Source organism: Candida theae, assembly GCF_024610275.1.
Source record: "Candida theae strain CBS 12239 chromosome Unknown scaffold41, whole genome shotgun sequence".
Taxonomy (NCBI): domain Eukaryota; kingdom Fungi; phylum Ascomycota; class Pichiomycetes; order Serinales; family Debaryomycetaceae; genus Lodderomyces; species Lodderomyces theae.
Window position 1 is genome coordinate 84,541 of NW_026261384.1, and position 13,029 is coordinate 97,569.

The 13,029-nt window shown below is 40.9% G+C and overlaps 7 protein-coding genes across 7 annotated transcripts; 5 read left to right on the forward strand and 2 right to left on the reverse strand. All coding sequences in view use genetic code 12, as the record gives it.

The window, feature by feature from the left end:
• Window positions 1-431: 431 nt before the first annotated feature.
• On the forward strand, window positions 432-1,988 carry SLY41 (Sly41p; the record flags this gene model as incomplete). The annotated part of the gene is made up of 1 exon (XM_051750637.1): window positions 432-1,988. One exon carries the CDS (start codon window positions 432-434, stop codon window positions 1,986-1,988), a length of 1,557 nt encoding a protein of 518 aa, XP_051610091.1.
• A 70-nt stretch (window positions 1,989-2,058) lies between these two features.
• On the reverse strand, window positions 2,059-2,970 carry YHM2 (Yhm2p; the record flags this gene model as incomplete). The annotated part of the gene is made up of 1 exon (XM_051750638.1): window positions 2,059-2,970. One exon carries the CDS (start codon window positions 2,968-2,970, stop codon window positions 2,059-2,061), a length of 912 nt encoding a protein of 303 aa, XP_051610092.1.
• A 580-nt stretch (window positions 2,971-3,550) lies between these two features.
• Window positions 3,551-4,984, forward strand: SEC9 (Sec9p; the record flags this gene model as incomplete). The annotated part of the gene is made up of 1 exon (XM_051750639.1): window positions 3,551-4,984. The coding sequence occupies one exon, from the start codon at window positions 3,551-3,553 to the stop codon at window positions 4,982-4,984; it is 1,434 nt and encodes a 477-aa protein (XP_051610093.1).
• Window positions 4,985-6,527: 1,543 nt separating this feature from the next.
• FAD2 (Fad2p) lies at window positions 6,528-7,808 on the forward strand (the record flags this gene model as incomplete). Its single annotated transcript, XM_051750640.1, has 1 exon — window positions 6,528-7,808. One exon carries the CDS (start codon window positions 6,528-6,530, stop codon window positions 7,806-7,808), a length of 1,281 nt encoding a protein of 426 aa, XP_051610094.1.
• A 1,442-nt stretch (window positions 7,809-9,250) lies between these two features.
• ARC18 (Arc18p) lies at window positions 9,251-9,778 on the reverse strand (the record flags this gene model as incomplete). The annotated part of the gene is made up of 1 exon (XM_051750641.1): window positions 9,251-9,778. The coding sequence occupies one exon, from the start codon at window positions 9,776-9,778 to the stop codon at window positions 9,251-9,253; it is 528 nt and encodes a 175-aa protein (XP_051610095.1).
• A 618-nt stretch (window positions 9,779-10,396) lies between these two features.
• On the forward strand, window positions 10,397-12,145 carry CDC20 (ubiquitin-protein transferase activating protein; the record flags this gene model as incomplete). Its single annotated transcript, XM_051750642.1, has 1 exon — window positions 10,397-12,145. One exon carries the CDS (start codon window positions 10,397-10,399, stop codon window positions 12,143-12,145), a length of 1,749 nt encoding a protein of 582 aa, XP_051610096.1.
• Window positions 12,146-12,255: 110 nt separating this feature from the next.
• Window positions 12,256-12,885, forward strand: RCN1 (Rcn1p; the record flags this gene model as incomplete). The annotated part of the gene is made up of 1 exon (XM_051750643.1): window positions 12,256-12,885. The coding sequence occupies one exon, from the start codon at window positions 12,256-12,258 to the stop codon at window positions 12,883-12,885; it is 630 nt and encodes a 209-aa protein (XP_051610097.1).
• Window positions 12,886-13,029: the final 144 nt, after the last annotated feature.

The following is a 13,029-nucleotide window of genomic DNA, read 5'->3' on the forward strand; positions in this document are numbered from 1 at the left end:
CTGTGCATCTCAATTAGCTACTGTGATGTTAGATATGTGGGCTAGAGTCTGTTGCTGTATTCTCTTGAAATCTTTGCCACCTCTTGTGACAACAGAAGCCTTCAGGGGCTGTCATTGATACTATTCACATATTGTTTATGTAATAGTTAGTATTGTATTAGGTATTGCATATGGTAGTGCCAAATCCTTTTGAAGTGTCTGTCTGTCTGTCTGTGGTGCAATAAAGAATAGACACCACAAAAATAAAATTCTTCTTTGTCATCGTGCACGCACTACCCACCCACCCCTCCCCTCCTCCTTATTGAAAATCTTTTGAAATCTCATTTCTTGTCTTTATTTTGTTTGTTTGTTTGTTTTGTATTCGAGAAAAGACATAGATCTAAATCTTTTAGTCTTTACTGTGAACCTCATACTCACACAACCCTTATTCGATGTATAAACAGAATATATATCTCAATAACGATGGACAATCTTCAACAGACAGTATAGCACATTCGAGTTACGCGCCATCACCGCCTCAATCCAACTCACCGCAGCAAAACACAACAACAACAGCACCATCGTCACCAAAGAGGAAACTCAACCAACACTTGAAACATCATCGGATCAACAACTTCTATTCTTCGTCTCAAATCAATCCAAACTACTCGTCAACAAACTTGTCCAAGATACAGCACCACAACAATCATGGATCTCCACCCACGTTTTACTCCAATTTCAATGAATCAACAACCTCAATTGGTTCTGGTCAGTACCAGTTGGGCACACCGCCGGTATTAGGTTCACATAACTCCTCGTACACTTCGATCAAGAGCTTGTTGCCGATGACACCACCAGCTTCAGAAACAACGTCGCCAGAACCCAAGTACTTTGACCTGAAAAGGTCTCTGCCACAAGGCAGGAGCTTGGGACTGGTGTTGCAAAAGGTCAAATCGTTGATACCGCCTATAAACTACACCATCTGTTCATTATGTTTTATCTGGTATTTCTTCTCCATTATTTCGTCCAACTCGATCAAGTTGATTTTAACAAAGTACAGATACCCAGTTACAGTCACGCAATTACAATTCCTCATGAATGCAGGGTTGAGTTTGGTTTTGTTGTTTATTTCCAAGCACTACACCAATGAAAGAATTATTCCTTCGAGTATACTCCCACCCAATAGGTCCATAAGGCAGTTTGTCATACCGACAAAATTGATTCTTTCCACCACTGTGCCGATGGGATGTTTCCAATTTGTTGGTCACTTGACCAGTCACAAGGCAACTTCGGATATACCAGTGTCGCTTGTGCATACCATCAAAGCGTTGAGTCCATTGGTGACTGTGCTTGTGTATCGTTTCATTTTTAACAGGCGCTATAAATTGAGAACCTACTTGACCTTGATTCCACTTAGTGTTGGGATTATGATGACTTGTTACAAACTGAAAAAGAAGTCAATTCCAAGCACAACAGGGCAGGTTTCACCTCCAGCGAACAATAGCTACCTGACTGGACTCATTTTTGCCTTTATATCCATGTTGATTTTTGTCAGTCAAAATATGTTTGCAAAGAGTAAACTAACACCCAATACTGTAACACCACAAGAATCAAAATCAATTCCAATTTCAAAAACTGGACCAAAGAAGTTGGACAATTTGACCATCATCTTCTATTGCTCAATAGTGGGGTTCCTATTCACGTGCCCAATCTACATCACCTCCGAATTCTTCAACAATACCTTCTCGTTGGCACAGTTGGACTCTACAATATTACTGTTGGTTGTTATAAACGGGTTGGGTCATTTTATACAAACCGTTATTGCATTTCAAATCTTGGGACTTTTATCGCCAATTGATTACTCAATTGCAAACATTTTGAAAAGAATATTTATTATACTAATGTCGTTCTTTTGGGAAGCAAAAAATTTTACTCCGTTGCAAACGGCGGGATTATTCACTACCTTGGTTGGATTGTATAGTTACGATAGGTGGGGAACTCAGCGTTGATAAGAACAGAAAAGTAGCCGATTATAGTCTATCTTTTTTTTTCTTTTTGTTTTTTTCTTCTTTTTTTCTCTTAATGTCCAGTTCCTTCAGTGTTTAACAATCTCTTGAAAATATCACCAAAGGCAACCATAAACACAGTCTGCCATACACCCAATCCAATTCTTGGTGTAACGCCTCTATACAACCCCTTGACACCGTTGTTTTGGTATATATATTTAGCAGCACCCCAAACGCTCAAATTCTTTGGTCTGTTTGGATCATTGGTTTTACTTTGCATTTCAACTCTAATAACTTCAATTGGTTGATTCCAAGCACTCAACCCACCACCAACAACACTACTTGCGATCTTTTCAACATTGGACAATTTTTGATTTTCACTCTTGCCAGTCAATTTTCTAATTCCGTCTTCGGCCAACCTCGAAAATCCAAAACGGGAGCCCCAATTGGTCATTTGACGAATTGCAACGGCATTAACACCCTTGTTGATACCCCTAATACCCTCTCTTTTGTAAATATCTTTAAACACTTGGAAACTGGTTTGTTGTGGTGCACCACTAACGGCTGCTTGTTTGGCTCTAGTGATTTCAACAGTCTTCATACACGTACAGAACCCCATTGTCAAGTAAGCTTGCGCCAAACCACCAGCAATACCACCACCCATTCCACTGACAAAAGAACTGAATCCCAACGTCTTGAACCGGTATTCAGCTTCAGCGGAGACAAACAACAACACGGCACCTTTGGTACTGGCCTCAATCCAAGCCCATGGGATTAAACCTTGATAGAATCCCAAGACTCCACCACGACTCCAAACGAGTCTAGCAGCTTGGGCCATGGTTAAGGATCTGTTGGCAGCCATGGTGGTCTTGATGACTTCTAAAGGTTGGCCCAAGGTTGTGACCTCAGACATGTTCAAACCCGCACCTAGAAGGATATTGGAGAAACTAATTGGTTTCTTTTCGATCTTGTTTGTGGAGGCCATTGCGTGGAGGGGAACTTCCAGATGTTGAAGTGGAAACAAACGTTGATGAAAAAAAAATTAAAAAAAAAAAAAACAATTTATGCGAAGTTTGGGGAAGTAGAAAAAAAAAATAAAAAAAATTATTGGAGCGATATCGGTGTGGAACGGGTAAGAGGAGAGGAATGCAGAACCAACGATGGACAGTGATGGAAAAAATGGTGTTGTTGCTGTAGCGAGCTCTTTCTGGCATCTTGAGGTGGTTTCTAGTTCTCATCTGAAAGGCGACTCTAAGAAGGAGTGAGCCCAAGTCACAGGTAAAATTCTACTATAGAATCTTGAAAAGACTCAAGAGCCGTGATGAAGCGCCTCGCCCTTCTCAATCATCTTCAAGATGAATTGATAAGCTAGTTCTCAATCGCCTGAGTCTTGTTCTTGATACTCGCAACTGTAACTTCTTCCCCTCTTTTGCGTGTCGCAGGTATTTCGTCGCAGATATTTTTTTTTCGACAAGTGGCTTAGTTGTGTGATCATGCGACGCAACAGAAATTATTACCTTCCGTCAACTTTCCTTCTTTTTGATAGCATAACAAATAAATCAATCATGGGTATTAAAAAGATGTTTATGAAGAAAGATCCCACGGAGGAAGAACTCCGTGAGGATTTGAATAGGGTTGGTATCAGTACAAAGTCGGGGAACACAAGAGAAGAAAAATTTGGTGCATTCAAAAACTACGCCCAAGAAAGAGCTCAAATGAGACCGGCTATGGCCCCCAGTAATCCATATGCAAAGTTGCAGAACAACGATCCTCCAAAGAATCCATATGCTAGTGGAAGTAGCTCACCCGGGTCGTCAGTGACACCGCAAGCGGGCAATGGTGCGGGTTCATCATCCCCATATCTGACTCCAGTCTCTAGGGGTGGTGCCGCCTCCAATCCGTACGGAAGTTCGACTCGTTACGGGCAATCACAATCTTCAGACCCATATGCTGCACCAAGCAGACGACAGCAGGCGCAGTCTAGTGGAAGAGACTCATATAGTCGACCAACATCTAGACTGTCAACGGGAGGTACAGCAGCAGTATCGCAGGGACGTGGTCCAGCAGGTGCATCAGGCGGAGAGCCTTTAGCAAGGGTAAGCAGGGTGTCAACTAGACAGTCGACTGCAGATACAGAATCACTTGATTTGAATGCAATTTCATCCCATCAAATGTTTCACAATAGCAAGCCAGTGAAGAAGCAAGCTTTTGATTCAGAGGAGTTGGATTTGAATGAGGAGTTCAATGAGGAGGAGGATTTAGATTTGAACTTGGATATTCCAGAGGAGGGGGAGCAGGTGAATTCAGAAGATGAGGAAGTTGAAGCTATAAAGCAGGATATTAGATTTGTTAAACAAGAGTCGGTCCAATCGACAAGAAATACGCTTCGAATGGCCCAGGAAGCTGATGCTTCGGGTACCAATACTTTGGGAATGTTGGGTTCACAATCAGAGAGATTGTACAATGCTGAACAGAACTTGTTGTTGGCAGATACGCAAACACAAATTGCTGATGAGAAGGTTAAAGAATTGAGACGATTGAATCGATCCATATTCATTCCAGCTTATGGTAACCCTTTCAACAAAAAGTCGAGGTTGCGTCAACAGGAAGAAAACATCAAGAATCGTAAAATGCAAGAGAAGTATCTTCGTGAAACTAATCGTCAAAATATGTATGAAAGTGAGCAACGTTTGAAACAGGGCATCATGAACAATGCCACTGATAATGATGTACATCACAAGTATCAAAACGAAAAGTATCTACAACAAGCACAAAGGTATCAATTTGAAAACGATTCTGAAGATGATGAAGTTGAAAAGGAGATTGCTGGTAATTTGGATCAAATTGGGTCCTATGCGAAGAAGTTGCATGGGATTGCCAACACTATGGGTAAGGAAATTGATAGTCAAAATGTCAGATTGAGAAAGATTGAAGAGGATGCTGACAAATTGGATATCAATGTGCACATGAACAGTACTAGATTGAGTAATATTCGTTAGAGGCTTAATAGATTAATTGTGAGACGGCTAGAATTGTCTCACTTTAGAAAAATTTCTTTTTTTTTTTTTAATTTAATTAATAGTTTTCTATTGTTCTATTTTGATTTATTTAATTTTTTTTTTTTTCTTGGTCTTGCCTCAGTTGGGTTATGTATCTCTTTGTGGAGAGCAAAAAGTGGAGCGGGGGAGGGGACCATAATGACACGAGTATCTACTTTGATACCATATGTGACATTCTCTGGCTCAGATTTGTAACATGTGTAACAGTGTGTGACTTTTCCAGTGATGAAGAGTCTCTACAGAGCGATGTTTGACACCTGTCTTGCTCTCAGTACGACTGCGTAACTAAACTAAACTAAACATATGCACGATTGACTAAAATTTGGGGGAGGAGGTCGTGTGTGCCTGCCTGCGTGCGTGCGTGCGTGCGTGCGTGAAGACCTTACTCGATGCAACAGGGTAAACAGTTAAAGAACAGGATGGAAAAGATATAGCGGGTGTGGCCCAGAGCGGTATTATAAGCTCTGTATGGTGGTTCTGTCGATGAAAATAGGACATGTGCTGTGTTATTAGTTTCGGCGTTCAAAAAACATTTATCAAACGTATCGGAACCGTATTTACAATTAAACAAAAATTTCCCGAGGAACGAGCGCGAAAACGTACCACACCTTTTACTCAGGCTTATGATTTTGAGAAAACGTGTGCTACAACTCACTTTGCACAAGGGAATAGAACTTCAGTAACAAAAAAAAACCCTGTGTTCTCCTAACTCTCTCACTTTTGCCCTTTGTTGCTCCACGTTTCATCTTGTGGTAGTAGTGTACACGCGGTTAACAATTTACCCAATGAGGGCAATGAGATAAAAAAAAAAAAAAGAACCTAAAATTTTCCCTTTCGTTTGTTGTTCCTTTTTCTGCAATGCAAAATTTCTTTTTCTGAAAAGGAAGCAGAAAAAAAAAAAAAAAAAAAAAAAAATATTTCTTGGTGTTTTCTTGGGAAGATTAATGAGAATAGTGAGGTTGGACTAAGAAGGAGCATGATCATGGCGTGAATGTTTAAAGGCGTCAGCGATGTCGATTGTACGCTTAGTAAATGTGGAAGAGATGCACTATTTCTCACTCATTTCCCGCTTTTGTGGCTTTTTGAAATTTTTCCTTCTTTTTTAAAAAAAAAGAAACCCGTTTTCATCCAAACAATAGATGCCAATTCTCTCTGCCCATTTAAAATAATACATGTATATATGTCAACGCTCTTCTTGTATCTTTAAAATACCACAGTAATATCACCTTGTTCTTCAACCACATTTCACTCTTTTTGTTATCACACCATTTGATTCCACTCCATTTGACATTTCCTTATTTTTTTCTTTTACTTTTATTTTTTTTTCTTTTTTTTCTTTTTTTGCAATTAAAAGAAAATATCAAACCACGTTTGTTTGTTCATCAAAGAAAGAAAAATTTTGACTTTTCCATCGCCAAAAACGAGGCTCATTATAGATCACATTATAGACGTATAGACCTTTACCCTATTCAGAGCCAAAGCCATGTCCTCAGCTACAACTTCATATTCATCCAATTACGACACCAGCGCATCAACGACCAGAGTTGAGAAAAGGGGAAACGTCGCTAGTTTCAAAACTACTCCAGATGGTTACAAGACCAACTTGACTGCAATTGACACTTATGGTAACACTTTCCAAGTCCCAGATTACTCAATTAAGGACATCTTGTCAGCTATTCCGTCACACTGTTATGAACGTAGATTGTTGGAGTCTTTCTACTACGTGTTTAGAGACATCTTCATGATGGTCACTTTGGGCTACATTGCCAACAACTACATTGAATTGATCCCAAACCAGTTGGCAAGGTTTGCTGCTTGGACTGGATATGTTTGGTGCCAAGGTTTAATTGCCACTGGTATTTGGGTTCTTGCTCATGAGTGTGGACACCAAGCTTTTAGTGACTACGGATGGGTTAATGACTTGACCGGTTGGATTTTGCACTCATACTTGTTGGTTCCTTATTTCTCTTGGAAATTCAGTCACAGCAAGCACCACAAAGCTACTGGCCACTTGACCAGAGATATGGTTTTCATTCCAAAGAAAAAGGACGAGTTTTTGCAAAGCCGTGGAGTTGAAGACTTGGACGACTTGTTGGGTGACTCGCCAATGTTTTCCTTGTTGCAAATGGTTTTTCAACAAACTTTTGGGTGGATTGCTTACCTTTTTGCCAATGTCAGTGGACCAAAGTTTCAAGGAGCTTCTTGGATGCAGGTCAACCATTTCAATCCAAGCTCTTTGCTTTTTGACAAGAAAGATTACTACTACATTTTGTTGTCAGATGTTGGTATTTTGATTCAATGCACTATCCTCTACATGTGGTACAAGAACTTTGGTGGATTCAACTTTATGGTCAACTATTTCCTTCCTTATCTTTTGGTCAATCACTGGTTGGTTTTCATCACTTACTTGCAACATTCAGATCCACAAATGCCACATTATGAACCACATCAATGGACTTTTGCTCGTGGTGCTGCTGCTACTATTGACCGTGAATTTGGATTTGTTGGTAAGCACATCTTCCATGACATCATTGAAACTCACGTTTTGCACCACTATGTTTCTAGAATCCCATTCTACAATGCTAGGGAAGCAAGTGAAGCTATTAAAAAGGTTATGGGTATTCACTACCAACACTCTGATGAAAATATGTGGAAGAGTTTGTGGAAGTCAGCTAGATGGTGTCAATATGTTGATGGCAAAGACGGTGTCATGATGTACAGGAATGTCAATGGACTCGGAGTCGATCCAAAGAAAGAAAAATAGATAATTTTATATAAATAACCAAGTTTTAGTATTGGCTCTATACTTGATGTAGTCGGATCCAAAGATTTTAACAAGGTAATCTTCCTCGTACACGATTCTGTCTCGAAAGAACCGCCATAGTATTATCGACCCAACTGCTAGGACCAAGATGTTTCCTAGTAGCAACTCAAGCCCAATAAACCAAATGAAAAACCCAAAATAACTGGGATGACGAATGAACTTGTAGACTCCGGTCGTGACGAGTGTATGTGTCTCCTTCCCCGACTTTTGAATATAATGGTTGAATGATTCTTGAGCTGTGTGCATGCTCAATGTCCTTGTTAATTGGCCAAGTAGAGCCAACAAAAATCCCATAGGTTGGAGCGAAAGCCGAAACGGGGAGACCGCATACTCTATCACAGAAATTAAAGTAATCAAATGAAACTCTCTATCCTCTAAGATGAACGAATCGTCGTCTGTTTGGCTGTTGTTGTACAAATATGTCATGCCAAACTCAAGGCAGTGGAAAATGCAAAGGAATTGAAGATAGAGCCATAGTGGTATTGTTGTCGGGTATGTGAGTTCTCCAACTAGAGCACCAGTAAACACAGCCCCTAATAGGAACGACTTTGATGCAATCTTTACCAAGCTATTTTTCCTCGGGTCATACCTAGCAAACGGCGACTCCTTCTCTAGCATCTGCTCAAGGGTTCTATGTGGCTGATTCATAAAGATACAAAGCGCAATTGGAGTTTTTGTTTTTTTGTTTTTTTTCATTTTGTTCCTTTTTTTCCTTCAGCTAGTCATGGATTACTCCCCTTCTAGAGTGTCCCTACTTGAGGTGTTTTTTGTTTGCTTCACACTCGGGTCGCTATTTGTTGTTGACTTATGGGCTCTCTTCAACTCAAACTATGTTGCATTAGTGACGTTCTTTATAAACTTGAAGGTGTATTTTGTCACTGAATTTGTTAATTCGGCCTTCTATCAACCTCGCTCAGTCACATCCAAATCATTTTTGATATACGGTGGCAAAGGGACTCAAGAGTTTTGGTGGATGCGAATATTAACGGTTGTGGAGTTGTTGTTTAGGCCGTGGGGTCAGCATAGACTAGTCTCAATTGCTGGTGCTGCATTGGCCCTTGGTGGGTTGTGCATGCGTCACTTGGCAATGAAGCAGTGCAATGACTCCTTCAATCATTACATTGCCACAGTTAGAAAACCGCACCACAAATTGGTCACGTCTGGTGTTTATTCCATCCTGCGACACCCGAGCTATCTTGGTTTCTGGTTGTATGCAATTGGAACGCAATTGATGTTGAATACTTATCTCAATCTAGTTTTGGATATCGTCGTCCTCTACTACTTCTTTTCAAAGCGAATCGCGTACGAAGAATGGATGTTGGTCCACAAGTTCTACGGTCAAGAGTACATAGACTATCGAAAAAGGGTAGGTGTGTATATTCCTATAAGCTCTTGTTCATGAACTTTCTTTTTGTAAATGCCAACCAGAATTTACTAGGGACGTCTCCACCATCGGCGTAGATTCGATTCAACAATCTTTCGGCCAACTCTTGTCTAAACTGAGTCAAGTAACCTCTCAACAAATCCGCATCAGCTCTAGTCTTTGGTGGCAAGTACAATGAGTTCAATGGGAAGGATATATCTCCCGGTAAGGCAAAATTATCAAGACTCAAGTTGCTTAACACTCTGGTAGCTTCACGGTGTGGTATTGTTTTGTTGAGTTTGCCCAAGCAATCACTTACAAATAGAATACCATATATCAACAATCTATCAGCATTGCCTTTGATTTCAAAGTTTTTAAAGAAAGAGTTGGCTCTGAATAGGTCTAATGTCTCATCAACAATGTCATAATCTTGATCAGTTTCGAAAGTTGGTCCCCGAAACTTGGTTTTAAATGGGAGTAGGGATATGTTTCCTACGGTTCTGGTATCCTGCGTCTCGCCTAGGAATGTGGAGTGGTATGCTGGCATGATTGGAGAAGTGTTGTTGGTACTGCGAGGGTCAACGAGAATCGCCAGTTTGCTTTTCTGAGGGAGCAAAATCGGTAGCGCTTGGACCAGCAGAACTGGAGAAAGGGGTAAACAAAGAGTTGGGGTAGCTGTTAAAGACCTAGGACAGTTGTTGCAATAGAAAAAGAGCTGGATCACGGAGGGATATTCCTGCTTCATTTGAGTCAGTTGAGAACAGGTTATTTGGTAAGCTTTGCTGCAACTGCAACTGCAACTGCAACTGCAGTCTGATTGGTTTGGCACTGTGATCAGAAATCTTTTCCACCAAGCCTCTTCTCGCAAGCTCAAAATAAAGCCCTACTAAAGGGAACACTCTCTGACTGACGTTGTTGTATGTGTCTGCTCCGTTGCCAGCTACTTCCATTGTCAACCGTTTTTGCTGTTGCTATTTTGCACTCAGTTATCCAAATTAGTAGAAAAAGTAAACAAACGTAATTTACAGTCGGCTAAACCTTAAAAAAATTTTTAAAAAAATATCAAAAATTGATGGGAACTCGGCGAAAGGTATACAGAGCAACAGAAGAGACCAGCAATACGACTCACCTCACCCTTTACCATTCGTTAACCGTCGTTTCAAATATGTCAACATTGGCGTTATCACCAAGCAACAAGCTCAAGCGCTCAATCCCAAACTCACCTAGTAACGAGAATGAGGACGCATCAGATATAAAACATGACAGAGAGAAACGATACGCAAGCGGGCCTACTTTGGGAACGGAATCACTAATTTCGCCATCCAAGAGACAGCTACTCAAGCAAATGAGCCCGAATGTGTCGAAAAAGTCGAAGCAAGCGTCAGAGTCCATTGTGAAACCGCCAAATTATGTTACTGAATCCAAGTTTCAAAGACCTCAATTGCCTGTTTCACTCAAACCCAAATTGGACGAGAGATCCAAAACTTCGCTTGCATTGCCATCCACCAACTTACCTCCTTCGTTTGGCTTGCGCCGCTCCAACTCGTTACTCAATAGATCCACCAGCTCGTTATCCGAGCAATCTTTGAGCTTACCAGACAGATTCATTCCTTCGCGACACAATTCTATAAGCGGCAAACTTGATTCATCAACTGTATCCCCAGCACCCAACGCATCTCCAGAAACACACATAAAGGCACAAACATCAAAGATATATCAGCATCATGTGGCCGAAGCATGTGGGCTAGAGGTCAATTCAAGAATATTACTCTACCAACCACCACCACCACTGAGAAAAAAGCCCGTTGATCTTGCAACGCAATTGAGCCAAACAAGCAAGCTAAAGATTGGCAAGCACTCACTCCCGCCATCAATAGCTTCAGCAAGAGCGAAAAAGATTCCCTCCGCTCCGGAGAGAGTATTGGATGCACCTGGATTAGTTGATGATTTTTACTTAAATTTATTAGCATGGTCACTGTATAATCTTTTGGCAATTGGGCTCGAGGATGCCGTTTATGTTTGGAATGCATCAACGGGATCAGTGGGACTTTTGTGCGAGCTCCCAGAAAAGGCTCTAGTTTCTTCAGTTAGATGGTCGCAAGATGGATCTTATGTGTCCATTGGGAAGGATGATGGGTTTATAGAGATTTGGGATATTGAGAAGAATGTCAAGTTACGGACGCTAAATTGTGATAACCATTTGACTAGGGTGGCATCGCAAGCGTGGAATCAGCACGTATTAACCAGTGGGAGCAGGATAGGTAACTTGTACCATTCAGATGTCAGAATATCGTCGCATCTAACTGCAAAGACTGAGATTTGCCATGACTCGGAAATCTGTGGCATTGAATACAGACATGACGCAAAGCAATTCGTTACCGGAGGGAATGATAACGTCGTCAATATTTGGGATGTACGAAGCACTACTCCGTTATTCACTAAAACCAATCACAAAGCAGCAGTAAAGGCACTTTCGTGGTGTCCGTACCAACCATCCTTATTGGCCACGGGGGGTGGCTCCAACGACAAGACAATCAATTTCTGGAACACCACAACAGGAGCCAGAGTAAATACAATTGAAACAGGATCACAGGTGAGTTCGTTGAACTGGGGCTACGCACATGGCACAGGAATGGAGATTGTAGCCACGCATGGCTTTCCAACAAACAGCATCTCATTGTTCAACTACCCTACATTACAAAAAACAGGAGAGATTGTCAATGCACATGATACTAGGATCCTTAATGGTTGTTTGAGTCCGGATAACCTCACACTTGCAACGGTTGCTGGAGATGAAAACCTCAAGTTTTGGTCCTTATTTGATATGAACAAATCGACAAAGAGATTCCATGATGACGAGTTGAATGATTCAAAAGACGAGCCAAAGATGAAAAAGATGATGAACCTTCGATAGCTGTTGAGTAGAATATATTAACTGTGTACTCAATAAAAGTTCTGAAATATTTGTGAACAAAAAAAAAAAAAAGACTGAAAAAAAAAAAACAAGACCCTTCCTCTCCAGCAATGCCACGATCCCCCACAAACACCCTCATCATAACCAACTTGAATGACGACCTTCTACAAGACCCTCGCGAGTTGATTGATTTCATCTCAAGTACTCATGATCTAGTTCAACTCATTGTGCTACCCAGGTTCAACCGCTTTATACTCATTTGTGGATCTAGTCGGGTGGCTCAGTCGATGAAAAATTTACTAGCAAACGATCCCAATTGGAAATCGCTTCGCGTATCATATAGCATAAAAGATAACAGATTTGAACTCAACAAGCAGGATTTGCTTGATGCTGCCATAGGAGAGGAATATTCTCAAGTGGGTTATTTGGAACTCCCGCATGACCTCAACCTGAAGCGATTTTTGATTAGTCCCCCAATGAGTCCTCACGACTGGGATCATTGGGATAAAGTTGAAGAGGGACCAAATGAGAAGGCAATATATTCGCCGGAGGATCTATCAAGCTTGTTGTGGGAACGATTAGGCGACAATATGGTGAGGAAATATCAAGACGATTCAAAGCAAGTAAGAGAGGAGGTACTTTATGATGAAGATGGTGTGCCTGCTATCATATTGGACAAGTCGGAGAACGAAGTACAAGAGGAAAAACTTCCCAAGACCAGCATGCCATTCAACGAATAGCTATACTCTCGCTTGATAGTATATACTATAAATGGTCCATAGAATTTTCACCGAGAAAACCAAACGAAACAAAACAAACTCATTTGAATAGCAATTTGAATTAATTGTGGTAATTGGCGTTTCAGGTCCACACATTGAGAAACC